Source organism: Capricornis sumatraensis, chromosome 2 (assembly GCF_032405125.1).
Source record: "Capricornis sumatraensis isolate serow.1 chromosome 2, serow.2, whole genome shotgun sequence".
Taxonomy (NCBI): Eukaryota; Metazoa; Chordata; class Mammalia; order Artiodactyla; family Bovidae; genus Capricornis; species Capricornis sumatraensis.
Window position 1 is genome coordinate 64198404 of NC_091070.1, and position 22154 is coordinate 64220557.

At 47.9% G+C, this 22154-nt stretch overlaps 1 protein-coding gene across 1 annotated transcript; it reads left to right on the forward strand.

Annotated features, from left to right (window-relative positions):
* The first annotated feature begins 2968 nt into the window (after positions 1-2968).
* On the forward strand, positions 2969-21177 carry EPB42 (erythrocyte membrane protein band 4.2). The gene is made up of 13 exons (XM_068966297.1): positions 2969-2978; positions 4617-4802; positions 5753-5983; positions 8776-8894; positions 9827-9931; positions 11260-11437; positions 11991-12129; positions 12419-12522; positions 13045-13287; positions 14844-15140; positions 17877-18031; positions 19107-19240; positions 21015-21177. The coding sequence occupies exons 1-13, from the start codon at positions 2969-2971 to the stop codon at positions 21175-21177; spliced, it is 2064 nt and encodes a 687-aa protein (XP_068822398.1).
* Positions 21178-22154: the final 977 nt, after the last annotated feature.

Consider the following 22154-nt stretch of genomic DNA (forward strand, 5'->3'; position numbering starts at 1 on the left):
GCCTGGATTTGATCCCTGGCCTGGGAACTAGATCCCACATGCCACAACTTTAAGAAAAAAAAAAATCCTACATGCTGCAAGGAAGATCAAAAATCCCACACGCCATGACTAAGACCCAGTGCAAATAAATTTTAAAAATATTTTTTAAGTGGCCCAACTGAAACACTGCCAGAGAGGGGTATTTGTGAAACTCCATGGGAATTGACTGATGAAAGAGAAGATTCTTTTTGCTAGTGTCAAAAGTAGAATCCCAAAAATGGAGCCCACCCATGACTGTACTGTTGCCCTCCCAGGCAGTGGGCTCACAGTGGTGAAAGGTCTTCCCATCTGCTTGTCTTACTGTTGTAAGTTTTTGTTACTTTTTTTGAATTATTAACATATAATATTTCTGTGGTACAAAGATACTAAAGAGTATAAAGAAAAAAGCCCTCCTTACTCCCAGGCATTGAATTTTCCTATAAAATCAATAACTTTATAGTTATTAGAAGCAATAACTTTTCAGAAATATTCTATGTAAATACAAGCAAAGTCATATCTATTTGCCACACACACACACACCCTTTTCTAGAAAGGTAGCCTACTGTTCACACTGTTCTATACCTTGCTTATTTCACTTAACAGTGTAGCTTGGAGATTGTTCCATATCAGTTTATACAGAGCTGTTTCATTCTTTTTCATGCTTGTATAGTATTCTATTAAATTCATATCCCATAATCTATCTATCCAGTGCCTTATCTGTAAACATTTAGGTAGTTTCCAAAATTTTGCTGTTGTAACTTCCAATGCAATGGATATACTTCTCCAAATTTCATTTTATACATTTGGTTATTTGCATGATAAAATATCTAGAAGTAGAATGGCTAATTCAAAAGTATAAGCATGTAAAGTTTTGGTAGATACTACTTAATTGCCCTCTATAAAGATGCACCAATTTACACTCCTACCAGCACACTAAGAGAGCAACTATTTCCCCAAACTGTCACTAACTCAGAGAGTTGTGAAACTATTTTATCTTTGCCAATTTGATAGGTGAAAAAAATATATATCCCAGGGCAGTTTTATTTTGTATTTATATTAAATGAGGCTGGACATCTTTTCACGTACTTAAGAGACATTTGAACTTCCTTTTCTGTGAATTACCCATTATACCCTTCATCTATTTTTCTATTGATTTGTTGTCCTTTTATTGTTTAATTTGTGAGAACCTTTTACATCAAGGAAAGTAACCATTTGTGATATGAGTTTCAAAGATTTTCCCCAACTTGTTGTATATCTTTTAACTTTGTTTATAAGTTTTCCCATGTAAAAATTGTTATGGAATCAAATTTATCAATCTTTTCTTTATGGCTTCTGGAGTTTGTGTAACATCTTTAAAGGCCCTCTCCATGCTGACTCAAAAATAAGTTTCTTATCTTCTAGTACTTTAAGGATTTAATTTTTTACATTTAGAGTTTTGATCCATCTGGAATTTATTGAAGTGTATTGTGCAAAGTCACAAACAAACTTTATTTTGGGAAGCTAATTATCCCCAAACCATTTACTAATGAATTCTTATCTTTCCTACTTAATTGCCACATTTAGTACATATTTAATACATACATTTTGGTCTACCTGCTTTTTAAATTACAGTACTGTCATAATATATTTTAATATCTAGGAAGCCTGGCCATACCACATTTCTAATGAGAGATTTTTTTTAGATTATTAAACTTTAGATTTTTTTTAGATCATATTTTAGATCTTTTAGAAATTTACTTTTGAATATTAGAATCAGCTTTTTCAGTTTCAGAGGAAAAATTTGCTAGTATTTTTACTGGGAATGCATTAAACTTAAGATAATCTCACTAAATCATCTTGTCTCCTATAATCATTTTTCAGTAGATTCACATTTTTCAGGTAAAAATTATATCATCTTCAAATAATAAGAAAAATCCCCTTTTCATTTCTCATGAAGAATCTTTTTTGGTAAGAGTGAGAAGCAATAGCTTCCTTTTTTGCATAACGAGATTCTTCATGGGTAATAGTTCAAAGTTTGTAAGGTATAAACCAGTAAACAGCAGAAAAATCACATTCCTATATCCAATTCTAAGCTCCCCTCCCAATAGGCAAACAACAGTCCTTGTAGTTTCTTCTATATCCTTCTATAGACATGCCATATATGTGCAGGCCAGTCCAGCTGTGTCTGAGAGAGCTTCTAGAGACACAGTCTCAGAAGCCCAGATAAAACCTGGGAGGCCAAAGAGAACCAAGTAGGAGATCCTCTCCTGTGTTGACAAAACAAGTAGTAATAGGAAAAACAACAGAGTGCCAAACCTTCTCTGATCGAGTGTGCCAGACCCAGCCAGCTTGAAAGAGCCACAGTTCTTGCTTCTGCTCTTTGGACATTTATTTTTCACCAACAAATTCTACCCCCTAATTTCTTTCACACGTATGAATCCCAGACACACACACTCTCTCTCCTTATATTATCAGAAAGGTCCATGAACATCTAACAACTTAAAGTCCAAGACATGTTTAGGGCCTGAATCTAAAGTTGGATATGGACCTCCTTCCAGAGTCTTCCAGTGTCATTGAGGTAATATCTCTGAGGGTCTCTTGAGGCCCCGGAAGCTAGAGGCTTAGACATGTATCTGGGCTTCTTCAACTGGCAGATTCCCCCCGCAATTCACTTCCCACTCAAGCCTGCCAGATATACCCCTGTCTGGGCCTCCTGGTACAAGAGATAAACGAGAATGGGGAACTCCTGCAGCTGGTCCAAGAGATACCAGAGGGGAGGGAACAGGAAAGACAAACATGTGGGGAAGCACACAGGTGGAGTAGAAGGAAATGCCACTCTTTACAGATTCTTAAGCCAACAAAAGTGCCCATCATCATTTTCTGTCTGGAAGACAGATTCAGAGAGGGAGCTCAGAGCAACAGTTCAAGACAGCATTTCCAGTAGCCAAGTGGATAAGAGCAGCCTGCAGCCATGGGACAAGGTGAGCCAAGCCAGCTCTCCACAGGACTTACTGGGCTCTCAGTAGCTTCTCTATCATTATGCTTTCGTTAAAATAAGCAGGATGGTAGCAGAGGTGATGATGAGCAACGATGGTTGCAGGTGTTAGGGGATGCTAACAGTGGTGGAGGTGGTGGTTGTAGGGCTATGTTGGGGGAATAGTAAATGCATAGTGCTGATGATGGAGGAGCTAGTGTGCGAGCTGGTCGCTGGTGCTGGTGGGAGGGGAGGCAGTGTTTGTGTGACTCTGGTGGGAAAGGTAGTAGTTGGTGCTGGCAGCAGAGGAGATGATGGAGGTGAGTTATGGTGGGAAGTGGTGATGGGTGCAGTGGTGGTGTGGTGCTGGGGGTGTGGCTATGGAGTGACAATCGACTGGGTTGTTGGTGGTAAATTGGTCATAGTTGTGATGACGGTGGTAAGGTGGTGATGGTGGTTAAATAGATTTATACTCTTATCCCAGCATCATCCTAACATGACTATTTTTACTGGGTTGTGGTCCATCTGGTAGACAACCTGGGAAAGCATGAGGGTGTCATAGCCTCAAAGCTAAGTAGGAGAGAAGGGAGGCAGGAGTCAGGGAAACCAGGGTTTCCCTGGTAGCTCAGCTGATAAAGAATCCAACTACAATGCAGGAGACCCGGGTTCAATTCCTGGGTCAGAAGCTCCCCTGGAGAAGGGATAGACTACCCACTCCAGTATGCAAGGGCTTCCCTGGCAGCTCAGATGGTAAATAATCCACCTAAATGCCAGAGACCTGGGTTAGATCCCTGGGTTGGGAAGATCCCCTGGAGGAGAGCATACCAACCCACTATTTTATTCTTGCCTAGAGAATCCCCATGGACCCCAGTCCACAGGGTCACAAAGAGTCAGACATGACTGAGCGACTTAGTACAGCAGAGCACAGCACAGTCAGGGAATCCAACTAAAAGGGACAGAGGCAGACACCAAGCAGGGAAACAGGCAGAAGCAGAGGATACAGAAGGCTTAGCCTCTGTTAGCATGTTTACAAATTCTTGTTATAAAGTGAGAATTGCCTGGGAGAATGTCTTAATACTCACAGGCCCCCTCCTTGTAGGGTTTTTCTGGGCTGCATGGTACTCTGGGTTTAATGAGCCTTTAGGTGAAAGCCACACGCAATCTCGAGTGAGCTGCTCTCTGCGCCTCACTCTTCTCACTTGTAAAACAAAAGAATTGGACTCAATCAGTGACTTCAAAATTAGCTCTAAAAATGATCATTGTATTCTTAGACAAAAATGAGTAGGGGTGAGCAAAATTCTGGATTTTATTCATTGCTTTTGAATTGGGACCAGAAAAGGAGGTCAACAATGAGAACAAGCATTGTTCTTATTAATAGTAGCAACAGGGACTTATACTATGTGTCTGACATGGGGCTGAGAATATTATGTACATTACCTCATTTGTTTTTCATAACCCTGCAAGGAGGGTGGTTATTCTGAGGAAGAGGGAACTGAGGATGAGTGGTTAAGCTACTTGCTTGAGACAGCACAGCTAGTAAGTTGAGCCAAGGATTTGAACCCTGCATCTCTGACTTCAGGGTCTCTGCTTTTACTGATGTTGTCACATTTACCTAGTCTCCAGGATTTCTTTCTCTCCACAGCAGGCCTGGGGATCAAGAGCTGCGACTTCCAGGCAGCGAGAAACAATGCAGAGCACCACACCAATGACATCAGCTCCCAGCGGCTCATTGTGAGGCGGGGGCAGCCCTTCACCATCAGCTTGCACTTTCAGGCTCCAGTCCACACATTTCTGCGTGCCCTGAAGAAGGTAGCCTTCATTGCACAAACTGGTGAGTGGGACTGACCTCAACTCCACTGGCAGTAGGACTAGGGGGTTCTTTCTCCAGCCCCACCTCAGAGAACCAAGGGGCAACTGGCTCACACTGCACCTGGGCCTCAAGAAATCCTGTGAGGATGAGATAATATGCAAGGAAATGAAAGTGAAAGTCGCTCATTCGTGTCCAACTCTCTGTGACCTATAGACTATAGCCTGCCAGGCTCCTCTGTCCATGGAATTCTCCAGGCCAGAATACTGGAGTGGCTAGCCTATCCCTTCTAGCCATTCCCTTCTCCAGGGCATCTTCCCAACCCAGGGATCAAAACCAGGTCTCCCATATTGCAAGTGGATTCTTTACCATCTGAGCCACCCAAGAATACTGGAGTGGCTAGCCTATCCCTTCTCCAGTGGATCTTCTCGACCCAGGAATCAAATCGGAGTCTCCTGCATTGCAGGCAGATTCTTAACCAGCTGAGCTACCAGGGAAGCCTGATAATATGCATAGTAAGTAGCATTTATCATAATTCAGAAGTTTCTTGGCTGCATCATCACTAAGGAGTTTTTCTGTTACATATATAATATCAGTTTTGTAGAAAAGCCTGAATGGGATTTAATCTAGGCTAAATATAACATTTAATTTCTACTACTTGCTGAATCTGTACTACATGTCAGATTTTGAGCCAAGGGCTTTACTTGCAATATCTCATTCAGACCTCACATCGGTCCAGTGAAGGATATATGACGAGGCCCATATTATACATTATGAAACTTTTCTAGATGTCCATGGGCACTAAGGACCTGTGCTCTCCCCTCACCCTTTTCTGACCCCCATTCCTTGATGAGTGGCTTTCATTCTCCTCCAAATCTAATTTTCACTTACTTCAGTTTTGTGATACTTCCTTTTGTTACTCTGAGTTGTGGCCAAGGGGTCCAAATTACCAATTCATCTCTGTGTGACTGCAGGAAAGCAACCTTCCATGGCCAGTGGGACCCAAGTCACGTTCTCGGTTTCCAGTCTGGGGGACCGGAAGTGGTGGAGTGCAATGGTGGAGGAGAGAGATGACCAGTCCTGGACAATCTCTGTGACCACACCTGCAGATGCTATCATTGGCCACTACTCACTCCTGCTGCAGATTTCGGGCAGGAAACAATGCCTAGGCCAATTCACACTGCTCTTTAACCCCTGGAATCGAGGTAAGTTGGACCTGGGTCAGCCTGGGCTGTGCAAGACTCAAGGCCCTGGAGCCGGGGCCCCAGGGGACAGCTCCCTCCAGAACAGCACAGGTACTTAGCCACTGTGGAAACCACTCCCTGGATGAACGGCCTCTCAGACCCTGGGTCCTGACTTGGTGTCACCTGATGGAAGAAGCCCAGAGCTTCCCACTGAGAGCAGAGGCTAGTCTGGTCCTGGCTCAGGCTACTTAGTCACCGGAGCTGAGACTCACTGAGGTGACCCCAGAAGAACTCCCTCTGTGATAACAGAATAGGGGCCAAGAGCTGGAAAGCACTTCAGGATAAGAGGGGGCCTGCGGGACAGGTTTCTCTGATCCCTCCCTGGGCTCCCATAGTCTGTCTCCATGGTGAATCCAGGTTTTGCAGGACCTGAGTTTTTAATTAATTTGGGGGATCCTCTTTAAGAAAAAGAACATAGAATTTTGAATTGCTTAGGCCCCCCTGACTTGAAGGGGGGTTCTGTGCTGGTGAGGGACCCAAAGCTTCAGTTTTAGCTTCACAGTAAATCTTCCTTCTTGCTTCTTTCTATTTGTTAGTTCTGTCCTTACTCTAGACTCTCTCTCCACCATGACCCATCCAAATACTTGCCTAGAGCAGCGTATTAGCAACCAGTCTCCCTAGCTCAGCAGCCTCTGGATGGACTTTCCTGGGGTCAGGTGGCCTCCTGAGGCCCAGCCGGTGGCCACCTCTGGCAAAGCTCAGCCCTAGCTGTCAGGACTATTTAATCTAGAAAAGTCATTAGACATGGTTTATGTGCCCCAGACGAAAGCCAAGAGAACATCTCCTCTTCCTTCCCATTCTGAAGACTGAGTCTGTTTCCTTTGTGAATCCGCCACACCCCACCTTAATCCTTTGGGCTACCTGCACAGTTATTGAGAGGACTGGAAAACAGTTTCTTCCTGTTTGCCCATCCCTGCTACCCCCAGATTAGCCTTTTCCTTTCACAAATTCACTGCCAGCCCAAAAGGGGCCTCCTTATGAGGCAGGGCTGGGAACAAGGGGAAGTAGAAGAAATCTACCCTGAAGTCCCTGGATCCCAGGGCTTGATGGCCTCCCTAATCAGCACCTGAGTCCCAGTAACTCCCTGTCTCCACTTCACTTGCCCAGCCTGGAGTCCTCGGGTGGCCCCCTCCTTCGGATAGCCCTGTCTGTCCTCAGTCCAGGCCCTTCATTCCTGCTCCAAGGGGGTTGGCAGGTGGAACAATGGAGGAGAACTAGTGTCCACTGAGGTGCCCTTGCCCCATGTGGGAGAGTATGGATTCAAGCCCCCTTCAGCTGAGCGAGGGCCCATGGCTCTCCACATACTGCCCTCAAGCCATTTCCCTCCAAAACTGAGGCTTGACTGTACCTGCCTTGTTGACTGAGCGCACATCCAGAGCTAGGCCCTGCCAACCTGAACAAAGATGCAGAAATACAGATCTGGAACAGGCCTTGGTTCAGAGGGAGCTCACGGTCTTGACTCTACGCCAAGTTTCCTGCCTCCACACCTGGCTTATTGGGACCGGTGAGGGAAGGCCTCTCTGTAGGGGTGAGGCGTCTGTCTAGCCAGAGGGGAAGTCCTGGCACTGCCCATCTGGGAGGTGAGTTAGAGATTTTCAGAAATTATCTGGGACTCAGTCTCATCTTACCATACTTGAAGATGGGGCTCTTCTGGATTCAAAAGGAAATTTTACACCCTATAGTGAAAGTCAAGGTCCTATTCATAAGCAGGGAGCTTTATAAAGAGGGGAGGGGATGCACCCAAGCTGAGAAGAAGGGTGATACCTGTGCTCTGATAATGTACTTCCCAAAGTCTGCAGAGCCTGGGGCCAAACTCCTCGCTCTGAAGCAATTTCCAAAGAGACGATGTCCAGCTGACCTCACAGATAGTACTCAGGATGGAGGGGCAGGGACCCGGGGCTCCTTGGGCACATGATTCTGTGATTTTCTGCCCAAGGTTTTTCAGGGCTTCCTGATATCTAATATCCCAGCATTCTGCTACTTTGAGTACCCTCATCCTAGTTGGATCCCTGGGAGGATGGTTTGGAAATCCTCTTCTCATTCTAGTCTCCAGGAACCAGTCTAACCAGCCCCTAATTCACCCCTGGCAACAGGCAGAGAGAGACACTTGACAAGCATATTAGGTCCGCCAGCTGCTCCCAGCTTCCTAGAGTAGGCGATGGCCTCCTTAAAACCCCCACCCCGTTCATGACCCCCAGGCAACCGTGCAATGAAGATAGTAGGAGAGGCAGCAGGAAGAGGTTAGACCCCCTTGGACACGCCGGGTGGCTCCCACTGTTCCCTCACACACACAGCCCCATTCTCCCTCCGACCCTACTTGTCTTCCCTTCTGCTCACATCTGTCAACCTGTTTGCTTTTTCTGAAACACTTTTTTCTGGTTGAACTTGTGGGAGAGACATAGCAGCCCCTCTGGGAAGCCCCCTGGCCTATTGCCAAATGTTCTTGGTTCAGGAGCAGGTTTCTTTGTGAACCAGTAGGACTTTTAAGGTTGGCTTATTCCTGTCTGCTGGCTGGCCATGAAAGGCACTGTGGCTGACCCAGGGACTCTCATCCCCTTCCCCACTCTCACCAGAGAGGAGGCCTGGTCCCAGTATGGGATGAAAAGAGGGGTTTCCTTCACAGTCTCTACCAGGCCTGGAGCTGAAGGGAGGGCCTGCAGCAGAATCTCCCCTAATCAGGGAGGGCAAAGGCCTGGAGATGGACGGCACACCTAGCATCCCACAGTCCCTCATCCCTGCCTGCTTCTCTCCAGAGGATGCTGTGTTCCTGGGGAATGAAGCTCAGCGCAGGGAGTACTTGCTGAACCAGAATGGCCTCATCTTCCTGGGCACGGCTGACTGCATCCAGGCCGAGCCCTGGGACTTTGGCCAGGTACGGGGCCCTCCAGGGAAGGTGGGGAGACAGTGATCACCCCATAACTTTCAGTGCTCACGTCAAACAGATTGGGCCAGTCCAGAGCCTCTGGTCATGAGGCCATTTTTTCGTGCAAGTTCAGCCACGTGGTACTTGGCTCCCCTCAGGGTCACACTAGACCATCCTCCTCAACCACCAGAGTTATCTTCCTAAAGACCATGCAGATAAAGCCTCTGTTAAATCCTCACCATCTACAGGATAGACACCAAATCCCCTGGCTTGACACACAAGACTCTTCACAGCCAGGCCACTGCTTCCCTCTCCCCAAGAGCAGCACTCCCCCACCAACTCCATGCAGCACTCCCCCACCAACTCCATGCATTCAGCCTCAATTGTGCAGGCTGAATGTTCCCTCTGCCAGGAATACCTTCCCTCACTTGCCACCTGGAAAAGGCCTGCCCATCTTTTAAGGCCCTCTGAAAGTTTTCGCAGCCCCCAGAGGCAGAGGGACTCTCCACTGTGCTCCCTGGGTTGGCATCTCTCCTAGAGCCCCAGCCACATTGCTGAGATCTGTAGCCTAAGTGCCCACGTGTCTCTCTCACTCCTCACTTCTGCTCCTCCGGAGCAGAAGCTGCCATTTTATCCACCCCCACACAGGGACAGCCCTGTTAGGAGCTGTGGGAGCAAATTACATGAAAAACTGTAGGAATGAAAGGACTCGACAGAGCCCTGGTGCTCAAAAGCCCACACTATCAGCAGTCAGGCAACAGAAGAGGCAAAAGGCTGAGGTGCAGGGCCCTGGGGCAGAGGGAAAAGCGAGAACTTCTTCAGGAATACGGCAGGAAGGAGTGGAGCCTGAGTCAAGAAGGACAAGGGGCGGGGTTGACTTGTGGGAGGAGTGGCTAACCTGCACACCCTCCATCATGGGCGGCCCTGTATGGTCCTTACAGCTCGAGGAGGATGTGATCGACCTTGGCTTGCGCTTACTGACTGTGGACAAGCAGGTGGAGAAGTGGGGCAACCCCGTGCATGTGGCCCAAGTCTTGGGCTCCTTGGTGAGTGAGGACGGGGTAGGGAGAGAGAGGAGATGAGACAGCAGTCCTCTGCCAGAGCTGCCCCTGTCTAGGGCCCCAGAAGTTTTTTACTCACAAATGGTCGCCTCCTCCCAGAGTGCAGGGGACAGGCCCTGGAGAAGGGTCTGAGTGAGGAGGGGCAGACAGTAGCATCCAGCGGGGAAAGAAATGACCGAAAGGTGTCCTCCTTCAGGTCACAAGCCAGCAAGGACTAAAACTGACCTGGATTTCCTTGAGACCTCCCTCTCCCTGCCTCCCCACTCCCAGCCCTGACAGGGAGCTTAGGTCCCTGGGAAGAAGGGGGTCAGTTCCATCTTACCCGTGGGTTGGTGATAAAGCAGTCAAAGGAACTTGTTTTCATTTCTAAATTATTCCCATGAAGGTGGCTTGGTCCTTTCCTATTGTCCTTAAAAAGTTCTCTCATAGGAGTAATGCGCTCTCCATTTCCTCATGTGGCTCAGTCCTCTCCTCTGAGGAGGTGGTGAGGGAAAGTGCTAGCCTGCGAGGAGGAAGAAACGTGGGCCTCAAGGTCCCAGGTGCAAACACTCAAAGAATCAGGGCCAGGCAGACCAAGGAACGGTGAAAGCCTCCAGCGAGGGGCAGCCCTCCTGCTGCTCTCGTGTCCTGAGTGTCGTTTGCCACTATGGGCTTCCCTGGTGGCTCACACGGTACAGAATCCACCTGCAATGCGGGAGACCTGGGTTCGATCCAGGTTTCAACCCCTGGGTCAGGAAGATCCCCTGGAGAAGGGAATGACAACCCACTCCAGTGTTCTTGCCTGGAGAATCCCATGGACAAAGGAGCCTGGTGGGCTACAGTCCATGGGGTCACAAGAATTGGATATGATGGAGCAACTAACACTTTCACTTTCATGGCTCATGAACCCCTGCTTCTGAAGGACTTGTTAAAAAGGAGGATTCCCAGACACCATCCCAAGGGGTGAGGGTGGAGCCCAGGAACATGCAGGTTTAACAAGTTCCAGGTGATTCCCATACAGGTGGTCTGTTCACACCTGGAGAGCTGTAATGAGCCCTCGCTATGGACATGCTAGGTCACTTCAGTTGTGTCTGGCTCTTTGTGACCCTATGGACTCTAGCCCACCAAGCTCCTCTGTCCGTGGGATTCTTCAGGCAAGAATACTGGAGTGGGTTTCCATGCCCTCCTCCAGGGGATCTTCCCCACCCAGGAATTGAACACATGTCTCTTTCATCTCCTGCACTGGCAGGCAGGATCTTTACCACTAGTGCCACCTGAGAAACCCAAGCCCTCCCTACCCACCCCCATAAACATCCACACATTTCCCCAAACAGCTGCAGATTCTTAAGGAGAAGCTTGTCCTGCCCACTGCGAAGATCCAGACCACGGAGGAAAGGGCCTTGCTGAACAAGCGCCGGGGCAGTGCGCCCATCCTGCGACAGTGGGTCACTGGTCATGGGAGACCCGTGTACGAGGGTCAGGCCTGGGTGTTGGCAGCTGTTGCTTGCACAGGTACAGAGCAGACCCTGCCACACTCAGACAAGTCACCTTGGCTACTGCACAGAGTGTCTGCCTTGCATCTTGGGTTGCCCAGCACCCCCTGCCCCAAAGCAGCCACGGCCTCCACTCTGCAGCATTCCCCCACCTCCACCACACTGTGATCACTTCCCATGCACCATCTAGCTAAGATGGCTTTTCCCCAGCCACTCCTCCCAACCAGATTCAGCAAAGTTGGGCCCATCTGGTGAGCTCTGCTCCCAGACTCCCCTAAGCTCCTCCCTGCCTCTGCCCCAGAAAAGCCAGTCCCAGCGCTCTGTGGAAGCCTCCCCCTGCTGTGTGCTGCACCCGCTGCGTAACTTGTCTGTTTCTCATTACTTGGCCTTCATATAGCGTAGGTCGGGCGGGTGTCAGTTCCTGTGCCCCTTCTCTTTCCACAGTGTCACCTGGCATTAAGACCATGAAACTGCCCAGTGTCCAGAGGAGACACTGAGAATGCTAGCCATAGGCCCCATCCCCGCGTCCCAGGCCTCTCTGGCGCCCTGACCCTCTGCCCGCTTCCATGCAGTGCTGCGAGGCCTGGGAATCCCTGCCCGAGTTGTTACCACGTTCACCTCAGCCCAGGGCACCGGCGGGGACCTGCTGGTAGACGAGTACTACAATGAGGAGGGGCTTCAGAACGGAGAAGGCAACAGAGGCAGAGCCTGGTGAGAAGCCCAAAGGGGATGGGTGATGTCCCAGACCTGAACGGGCTCCAAACCCGCAGCCTGTCATCCATGGGAACCCCCAGCCCAAGTAGCCCTGCTGTGAATAGGCCTTCAGGACTCCGGAAGGCAGGATTCTGAAGGTCAGGGCGAATGTGAGACGCACACCCCTTCCTGGGAGCGTTGGAACCACTCTTACACAGCGTCCTCCCATCCACTTAGTCTCAGCTCTGTCGTCTCTGGACTGCTTCAGGACTTTTCCCCCCCACTTGTATTGTTCCCTTTGCTTCAGGATCTTCCAGACTTCCACGGAGTGCTGGATGGCCCGGCCTGCTCTGCCTGAGGGTTATGACGGATGGCAGATTCTATACCTAAGTGCTCTTAAAGGAGATGAAGGTAAAGCCTGGGGTGGGCCTAGGACCACCAGGTTACACAGAGCTGCAAGAGGACAAGGAGTCCCTTGGAGAGGAAACAGGGGCAGCAGGTGGTCCATAGCAGGTCTGCAGCCCCTAAAACAGAAGTGGTCCCAGGACTGATAGTGAGCAGTGTGATGCTGGCCTAAGGTCCCCCAGGAACAGAACAGTCACAGAGCCAGGCACGTAGGAAGTGCTCAACAAAGGCAACCTCCTCCTGCCGTGTCTGTGGTCAAGCTGGCTTAGGAACTCCCATGTACTCTGTAACTCTGAGGTCTTGTCCAAGAGAGTGCCTGCCATAGACCCTGACCAAAAAGTTTTGTCACTAAAAGTGAGCTTCACCCCAGCTGTGCCCTCTCAGAAACCCTGCCTAGTGCCCACCTCTGACCTTGATTCCAGTGGAGGGGCAATAGGGCATTAGGATGGGGATAGAGGTTTTGCTGCTCTGACCAAAGCCAAGGTCTTGGTATGATTCCTCTCACTCATTGACATTTCTCTCCGTCAGTCCTGGAGGCCTGTGATCTGGTCCCAGTCAAAGCGGTCAAGGAGGGGACTGTGTGGCTGAGCCCTGCAGTATCAGACATTTTTGCCTCAATTAATGCCTCATGTGTGGTCTGGAGGTGCCGTGAGGACGGGACACTGGAGTTGACTGACTGCAACACTAAGTATTTTGGCAATAATATCAGCACCAAGAATGTGGACTGTGACCGCCGTGAGGACATCACACAGAACTACAAGTATCCTGAAGGTACCGGGCAGTGGGGGGCCTCCCAGGTGGCTCAGAGGTAAAGAATCTGCCCACCAATTCAGGAGATGCCAGTTCGATCCCTGGGTCAGGAAAATGCCCTGGAGTAGGAAATGGCAACCCATTTGTTTTCTTGCCCAGAAAATCCCATGGACAGACTGAGTGCCTACAGTCTGTGGGGTTGCAAAGAGTTGCATACGACTAAAGCAACTTAGCATGCACGCACCAGGCAGAGGAGGGCCCCAAACAGGAACAGAGGGAAAGGAATGGGCCAGACACATGCAGGCCAGGGAGACGTGCAGTCCGTTCCCCATCACATAAAACAGGACTTCTCAACCCTGTTTGACGTTATTCACATTTTGGACCAGATACTTCTGCTATCTGGGAGGCTGTGCAACCTGCGACATTCAGAAGCCTTCCTGGTCTGTACCCTCTAGATGCCAGCCCCTCCTCCAACCACCACCACCAGTTGTGACAACCAGAAATGCCTCCTGACATTTCCAGATGTCCCCTGGGGGCAAAATTGTCCCCAGCTGAGAACCACTGCTATAGAACAGAATACTTAATAACAAGCCCAGGTGATTTCCCTGGTGGTCCAGTGGTTAAGACTCTGCACTTCTACTGCAGGGGGTTAATCCCTGCTTAGGAAGCTAAGATCCCACATGTCACGTGTGGCATGGCCAAAGACAAAACAAAAAACGAGCCCAGCTGCCAGGAAATATTCTCTCTCTCTTGCTGTCCTCCAACACTCGCCAGCCTCCCTGTGTATTCCCCTCCATATTAGTTACTAGAGCGCACTGCTGCGCTGTCCACCCATTTGTCCAAACAAGAAGGCCTGCACTTTTCTTGAGCCTCCCAATGGTACCCTCAACACCCATCTCCTCATCTCCTTCCCCACTGCCTGCAGGTCACCCAGGGCCTCATCATCTTTTTTCTACAGTATTATAGTAGCCTCCTAATTGGACCTCTGCCTCCAGCCTCCCCATCATTATTCCATCTCTAACTTAGAGTTTCCAGAGTGAGCTTCCCAGGACACAAATATATTTATGTTACAGAATATTCCTGCTCCAGAATATTCCATGGCCTCCATTTCCCTTGGAATAAGTCCAAACTCCTTCATTTAGGAAAATACAAGTTCCTGCAACTTGTACAAAAACTAGCTCTCCCACCATTCAAGGGGCAAATTCATAGTACTTAAAGAACTTGACCCCTGAGTGACTTGGAAGAGACACACTGTGTCTGTGGTGAGTGTGTCTAACACAAACCCTTTTTTCAGCTCCATGTGGCACAAGAGGTCTGCAAGGCTCTGGCGGCCTTGGCAGATTTGAGCAGTAGTGGGTCAATGAACCTTAATCCTGAGCTTTTATTAGAACGGTCTATACCTGCTGGGAGAAGGAAATGGCAACCCAGTCCAGTGTTCTTGCCTGGAGAATCCCAGGGACAGGGGCGTTTGGTGGGCTGCCGTCTGTGGGGTCGCACAGAGTCGGACACAACTGAAGCGACTTAGCAGCAGCATACCTGTTGGGTAAGAGGGCTGCTTTGTTTATTCCATTCTTCAGGATCTTCTCAAGAAAAAAAGGTGCTGGAGAAAGTCCAGAAATACAGAATGGAACGCAAGAATGATGGCATCCATCCTCCTAGCTGTGAGACTGATGATCCTCTGCAACTCTTTTTGAAAGCGCCGAGTTCCCTAGCCCTGGGAAAGAATGTAGAGTTCTCTGTGAACTTGTTAAACCCCAGTGACCAGGAGAAGGAAGTGCAGCTGGCAGTTGGGCTACAGGCAGTGTACTACAATGGTGTCCTTGCGGCCAAGCTCTGGAGGAAGAAGTTTGTCCTTACTCTCAGTGCCAACTCAGGTAACTATCTGTGATCCCTTCCCAACACTCTACACACCCGGCTCCCACTCTGAGCAGGCAGCAGCCACACAGCAACCCCTGCAGATTTGACGACATGGTTTCTAGTTCCTGATGTGCTCTCGCGCTCTCTCTCTCATTCAATACGTATTTACTGAGCTTCACACAGGAAAAACAAAGCCCCCATTTCTGATTGTAGTCATTTGAGTAAACAGACTATGGAGCAGTGTTAAGAAGTGTTTGACAGGTAAACGCAGTACAATGGTGGATTAGCATCTCTCCCAGGCAGGAGCAGGCTGCCCCCAGGTAAATCAGGCTGCCCTGGGTCTTGAAGGATGAGTAAGGCAGTGTCAGAGAAGTGAGTCATGGGCTTTCCAGGCAGAGGGGACATAGGCCCAGGTTCTTCCTCCTCCTTGAGATTCTTATGTAACTGATTTGGAGCCGGATCCAGGCACTGGAATTTTTTCAGAGCTCCCTGTGTTATTCTAGGGTTGAAATTCCCTGGACTAGAGCAGCTGTTCTCCAACTTTGCTGCACATAAGAACCACCTGGGGGAAGTTTGATGCTCAGCCTGCACCCCAGACCAATTAAGTCCGAAACTCTACAGTTTGACCCAAACATCAAAAATATTGTTAAGTCCTTGGGTGACTCCAATGTGCAGGCAAGAGAATCAGTGGAATAGAGCTTGTTTACATGATTGCAGCAACCTCCTGACTGGTCCCCCTGCCTCCAGTCTTTCCACCCTGTTCCCTTTCCAAGAGTGGGAGGAGTGGAGAGGGGGAGTTGCGTGAAAGCCAGACTGGACCAGATCTTGAAGTGGCTTGTAGATGCTGCCCAAGAGTTTGGGTTTTATTCTCTGGGCAATGGGGAGCTGGTAAAAGGTAAAACCAGAGGAGCCAATGGGATTAGAAATTCATTTTTGAAAAAGAACTTTTGGTAGAATGGAATGGAAGGGGTCATATTAGAGTCCTGTATCTCAACCTTGTCTGTATGTTGAATCATCTGGAGAACTTTAAATATACTGATTCCTAGGTCTCTCGGTCAGAGTCTGTTATAACTGACTTGGGGTGTGGCTTGGCATTGGGAATTTTTTAAGCTTCCCATATGATTCTAATGTGTATCTAATGTGTGTCCAACAACCACAGAGTAGAAGTTGGAAGGTTTTGAAAAAACTGAAGGACAAAGTAAACTAGCAGAACTTTTCAAATGAAGTCATATTATAGAAGTGGGCAGGATTGAACTTGTGTATGTGGCTAGAGGGTGCTTCCAGTTTGGGTGAGCCTCTAAAGTAGGGCCAATGGGAAAGAACAGGTTTGGGGAGAAAGATGATGCGTTCTGCTTGTTGCATGCTGGGTTTGAAATCCCATAAGGCATCTGAGCTGTGATGGCCAGTAGGCAGCTGGAAACCTAAACCTGGTATTCTAGATAAAGTCCTGGAGGGGGCAGGGGAGAGTGGGGAAGGACTGAGAGAAAATGAGAGGGCAAGGAGGAAACCCAGGCAGCACCAGCGTATAGGCACCAGACAGGGAGACAGTAGAGTGAGAGACGACGTCAAAGAGAAGCGGGAGCCCAGCATGGCCAGCGGACAGGCTGTGAGAGGCCAAGGCTGGAAAGCCTCTACTGACAAGAGAGGTCTGATGGAGAAGCAATAGGTTCCTGGGGCTTAAACTGACTGAGAGCTGAGGAGGTGAGACAGGGTATGCAGTCCTTCCTGGAAGAATGGGTGGAAAAAGAAGAGAGGCTGGGTGGCAGGGACACTTCCGAGAGGGAAGGTGTTCTTTGTTTTCTTTTAAGATGATAGAGAGCAGAACCTGTTTATATGCTGAAGAAGAAATAATAGAAAAAGACGAAGCCTCAGGAGAGATGGGTTATAATCGATGGTGCAACCTTTGAGGAAACGAGACACAGCTAGAATAATTATAGCTCACATTTATTGAGCACTTATTTTCGGCAAACATGATGTTAAGTGTTCTGTATGCATTATCTCATTCATCCTCATGATGACCTTATGAGGCAGGAACCATTATCATCCCCACAAAAGATGAGGAGACCAAGACACAGAAAGTTAAATAAATTGCCCACAGTTACACAGCTAAGCAGCGATGGGGTTGGGATGGAGCACTGATTTAAAAAGCAGAGGACAGGATCTGGGCACAGAGGGGGCCTCACCCTGGAGGCAGTGGTGAGGAGGGAAGTGGTGCAAACGGGAAAGCACAGAAGCAGAGGAGGGGAGGGGACCAAGCAAGCATATATTCAGCCATGACTGGGTGGCAGGTCTGAGGCCAACACCTAACAACTGTCTCATGAACCAGAAGCCGTCCCAGCTAGGTGTTGTTACTAGACGAGGAGATTGAGGCTCCGCTTGTAGTTCACAGGGCCCTTCCCAGAGCCCTGTGGAGGCAGTCTACCAAGTGCTGTGCTCACGATGGTGATGTTGGTCTCGGGTGGGTGGGTTGTTTGTTTTCTGCCGCCCCTGGTCTTAGTTGCAGCATTTGGGCGCTTGGTTGTGGAATGTGGGAACTGTTTTCCTGACTGGGGGTTGAACCTGCACCCGCTGCCTTGAGACCATGCAGTCCTAACCACTGGACCGCCAGAGAAGTCCTTTCGGGTGGGTTCTTGAGTGAGTTCATTCTGAAATTGCTCTGAGTCTTTCTGGCTTCAGCGAGGCCCTGACTCTTGGGAGTCATGTGTGTCTCTGGAGCACTCCTGGGCACTGACTCCACCTGTTACGTGTTTCAGCTGAGAAAATCTCTACCTCCCTGTTCAACTCCAGTTTTGAACAAAACCTGCCAGAGAATAGCTTCCTCAGACTCACTGCCATGGCAACGCATTCCAGCCTTCCCTGCTTCGCCCAGCAAGACATCGCCATTTGCAGACCACACCTTGCCATAGAGGTAGGCACCAGTCCTTCCCCAAATCGCTGTATTTGCTGCTATTCGGTCGCCATTTCAGAAAGAACAGAGCCCCTCAAGCTTCAGAGCAGGTGACCGTGCTGAAGAAACTATCAGGAAATGCTGGGCTGAGAGCTCCTTCTCTTGAAAGAGATTTCTTATATATGATACTAAATCTTTACAGTTTAAGTAAAGGTTTCTAAAATTGGGAGTCTTCTCAGTGGCTGCCTCCAAACTCACAAAGATACGGTCATTTAGCACTTTATACAACACCAATGTATTTTCACGTTTTACTTCTTTTAATACAACAGCCCTGGGAGGTGAACTCTTCCCATTATTCAGATGAGGAAAGCATCATGCCTACAAATCATAAAAATGGGCTGTCTTAGACGCTTAGGGCTCTTAGTCCAGTCCTCTTTCCACATGCGTACCCAGACCAAAATGAATGTGACTTGGTCTCTGCCCTGGAGGGGGTTACAGCTGGGCAAGGGTGACATGACGTGTGGTCGTCTATGTAAGAGCTTTCAGAGGAACAAAGTCACTCTGGCACAAGTGAAGTAAAGAGGCCTATTTCCGGCTGGGGGTTTGGGAAAACTTCATGGAGGAGGTGGCATTTGTGTCAGGCTTTGAACAATAGGTAAGCTTTCAGTGCAGAGGAGGGAGAAGGCCATTGCAGATGGAAGACTGAGCAAAGATGCCCAAAGGAAGGGAGCCTGAGGGATGTGCTGGGGCTGGGAAATTGCCCACAGAGGTTAGGGTGTAGTCAGGGGTAGAACAGGGAAGTCTGGGATAGATTGGGGTTAGATTGTGAAGGGCTCTGAAGGCCAACCAAAGCTGAATTCTAAGACAATGGGAAACCTTCCAAGGTTTCCAAGTGAAGAAAAGGCACCATCAGTGTTGTCAGTGATGGATCAAGGGTGAGAGTAAACACAGAAGACCAAGTAGAGGGGTAGGGAAGTCAGCAGTTGAGTTTAGGTGAGGATGGTAGAGATAGGAGAATAACCAAGAAAGGGTTCAGGGACGGCAGCCAGGAAGGGAAGCAGTGACTACAGCTCCATGCTTTTGGGATCCCCCACAGATGCCAGAGACAGCAGAGCAAAATCAGCCCCTGATGGCCTTGGTCAGCATCCATAACCCCCTCGATGTTCCCTTGGAAGACTGTGTGATCTCCATCTTTGGAAGGGGGCTCATTCACAGAGAGAAGAGCTACAGGTAAGGGACCACAAGCTCATCCCACAGAAGTATCTCAACCTGTCAGAAAGGCAGGAACCTGGGCTTCCCTGGTGGCTCAAATGGCAAAGAATGGCAGGAACCCAAGATGACACTCTGTTTGCTGTGTCCATGAAGACAGAGCAAATACCTGCCAGAGTTGAACTAAAAGATCAGGGCCTCTCTCACCCTGGGGCCACCAGTGTTTACAGGGGTACAGGACAGAGGGAGGCTCTGTGCCCTTTGGGCACCTGATGCTGGTTGAGGCCCTGGCCATGCAGAGAGGGCCTGGGTATTACTAACACAGGTGAGGGGGTTAGGGAACATCACAGGCAAGAGCTGCATTCTACCAGTGACAACACAATACAGACTTCTATTTGCACATTCCCTTTTACTCCTATTCCCTACTCCCATTCCCACCACCACTCTTCATATCCTTGTCTTAATATGTGTAAAATGTGTACTGTTACTTCATGAGCCTGTATTTTTAAACTGTATAAATGTTATGTCTAATTCATTTCACTCAGAACTGTTTTTCACTCATCCACGTTAAGTCCATTGCTTCTGCTACAAATTACTCCATCATGTATACCCCTGCTTCCTACCACACCACTCCACAGTGCCTCCAACTCTCAGACACTGCAAATACACATACTCCCTTACATACCTGCTTGAAAATTCATGTGTGGGGGTAAATGCACAGGAATAGAGTTGCTGAGACAGAGGATAAGACCTGGTTTGACCACATGCTATCAGATTGGTTTGTAGACTAGCTGCAGTTCCCTCCAGCTTCTATATTCCTACCATTCCTCTCCTCTTGGCAATACCGTTTTCTCTTTTAATCTGGTCTAATGGGAACCAAATAATATCTCACCATTGTTTTAATTTGCAACTCTTCATGTTTGTTAGCCTTTTCCATTTCCTCCTCTGTATAGTTCTTTAACTTTGCCCACTTTTTTTTTTTTTGCTTTTCCTTTTTTCCTTGTTGATCTGTGGGTATATATACACACACATATATTCATACACACAAATCCTGTATAATCTAGGTTATTAGCACCTTGTTGGCTTTAGATGTTGCAAGTATCTTTGTTAATCATTGCTCCTTCTCTCGTGAGCTCCACAGCATCCTCCACTAAACACACACACACAGTTTAGAGTTCACAATGCCCACCTACAAACCCGAGGTCCCTGACAGGTTGTGTGGTTGTTGAGCCACCACCTCAGCCTCAAGAAACTCAGTCACTCCTGCCCATAAGTTGAGAGGAGGACTGCCAGCATTTAACCAGAGTTCTGTGGTCGCCCAGATAAACTGTAAGGCAAAGCTTCTCAAAAGAAATCCGCACCAGTTGCTCAGTCACCGTAAGAAGGTCCACAGGTAGACAAGAAAGCTGCTGATAGGGCTCCAAACACCTCCTGCTGGCATCCTGACATCTCAGTATGCCCACTACACCCACTGCAGTTAGCAATGAGGCTTCTAAAACCATAGTTTTCATAAGCCTATTACCAAGAATGGGACCAGACTGAAGTCACAGGTGATGAAACAACAGATGCAACCTGGAAGCCCTTAGAATAGGATGTTTCTCTTCTCAACCATACAGCTGCTCACCAGAGGCTCCTGCCTTCTACCCCCTTCAAACCTCCTGTTTTAACAGCTGGGTACTTACATGTTTATTTCTTCAGGGTCCACCTCTGTAAGCAGGTAAGGATCAGATTCACTGGGACCAGCAAAGGAATGGCCCTGAGACAGAACTACGACTTTTCTTTTCTTCTATTTCAGAGTGAATTCGGTGCAGCCCAGAAACACTTTGCGCACCCAACTCAAGTTCGTGCCAGTGAAGGTGGGGTGCCAGAGGCTCACTGTTGAAATGGACTGCAACATGTTCCAGAACCTAACCAACTTCAGAACTGTCACGGTGGTAGCCCCTGAACCTCCAGCTTAAACTTCCAGCTCCAGCATCACTTTCCCCAACCACCTCCTGAATCTACAATCTAAAACCAAGCATGCTGGGAAGAGAAACTTTGCTTATCAGACAAATGATTCTCTGCTCAGGTTGAGCAGGAGAGGACCAAGAACAAACCTAGATTCCGCCCCCCCCCCCCAAAAAAAAAACCTTATATTCTCAGAAATCAACAGAAAAAACACTCATTTCTGTCACCCCAGCTCAAGGCATCTATGAAACTATTGGGCTCGAGGAATTTTTTTAAAAAAGCCTTTATAAAGGTATTCAGATAAGTAAATTAAGACTTTTTTCAGTTCAGGGTTTTTCATAACCATTTACTATTCATTAATACATAAATTTATGGGTAAGGAAAATAACAATATTTAAAGCACTGTTATTTCTGATGAAATGGGACAATATTAACTAAAAATATGATTTTTAGACAATCCTAAGATTATATTGATCAATGCCATCCCTGACCATTATCCTTAAAGATCCAAAGATGACTAAAGAAAGTTATAAAATACACAGCATAAGACCTGAGTGGAGAATGATCTTCAATATTCAGCTATGGTAAGTCCTTATTAGAGTTGAATATTATGAAAGATTACATAGTCCACAATTAAGTGTGATGTTAACAACATGAATTTGGTCCAGTAGAGAAATATACAATTATTAAGTATAAAGAAAATAGTACCTATAAAAAAAAAACTGGACTCCTTTTGTACAAAGTGAAATTTTTTTTCATTGTTTCCATTTTGTTGCTTTGATACTCTCGGCTTTAGTTCCTTTTCTTTGTAATACTTGTTAACAAGTACAGAATGGCACTTTATGAAAGTAAATTAAAACTTGACTCAAAGAACTTCAGCCTCAAGTACATAGTATTCTCTCAAAAGAATGGATGCTGGACTTGCAGGCTACTATGCTAAGTGAAATAAGTTAGAGAAAGATAAACATTGTATATCACTTACATGTGG

Excerpts from the sequence above, each read along its gene's own strand:
- EPB42 (XM_068966297.1), top strand. Across the intron at positions 15,141-17,876 it reads TACTCTCAGTGCCAACTCAG|CTGAGAAAATCTCTACCTCC; the intron begins GTAACTATCTGT and ends TACGTGTTTCAG. Across the intron at positions 18,032-19,106 it reads GACCACACCTTGCCATAGAG|ATGCCAGAGACAGCAGAGCA; the intron begins GTAGGCACCAGT and ends GATCCCCCACAG.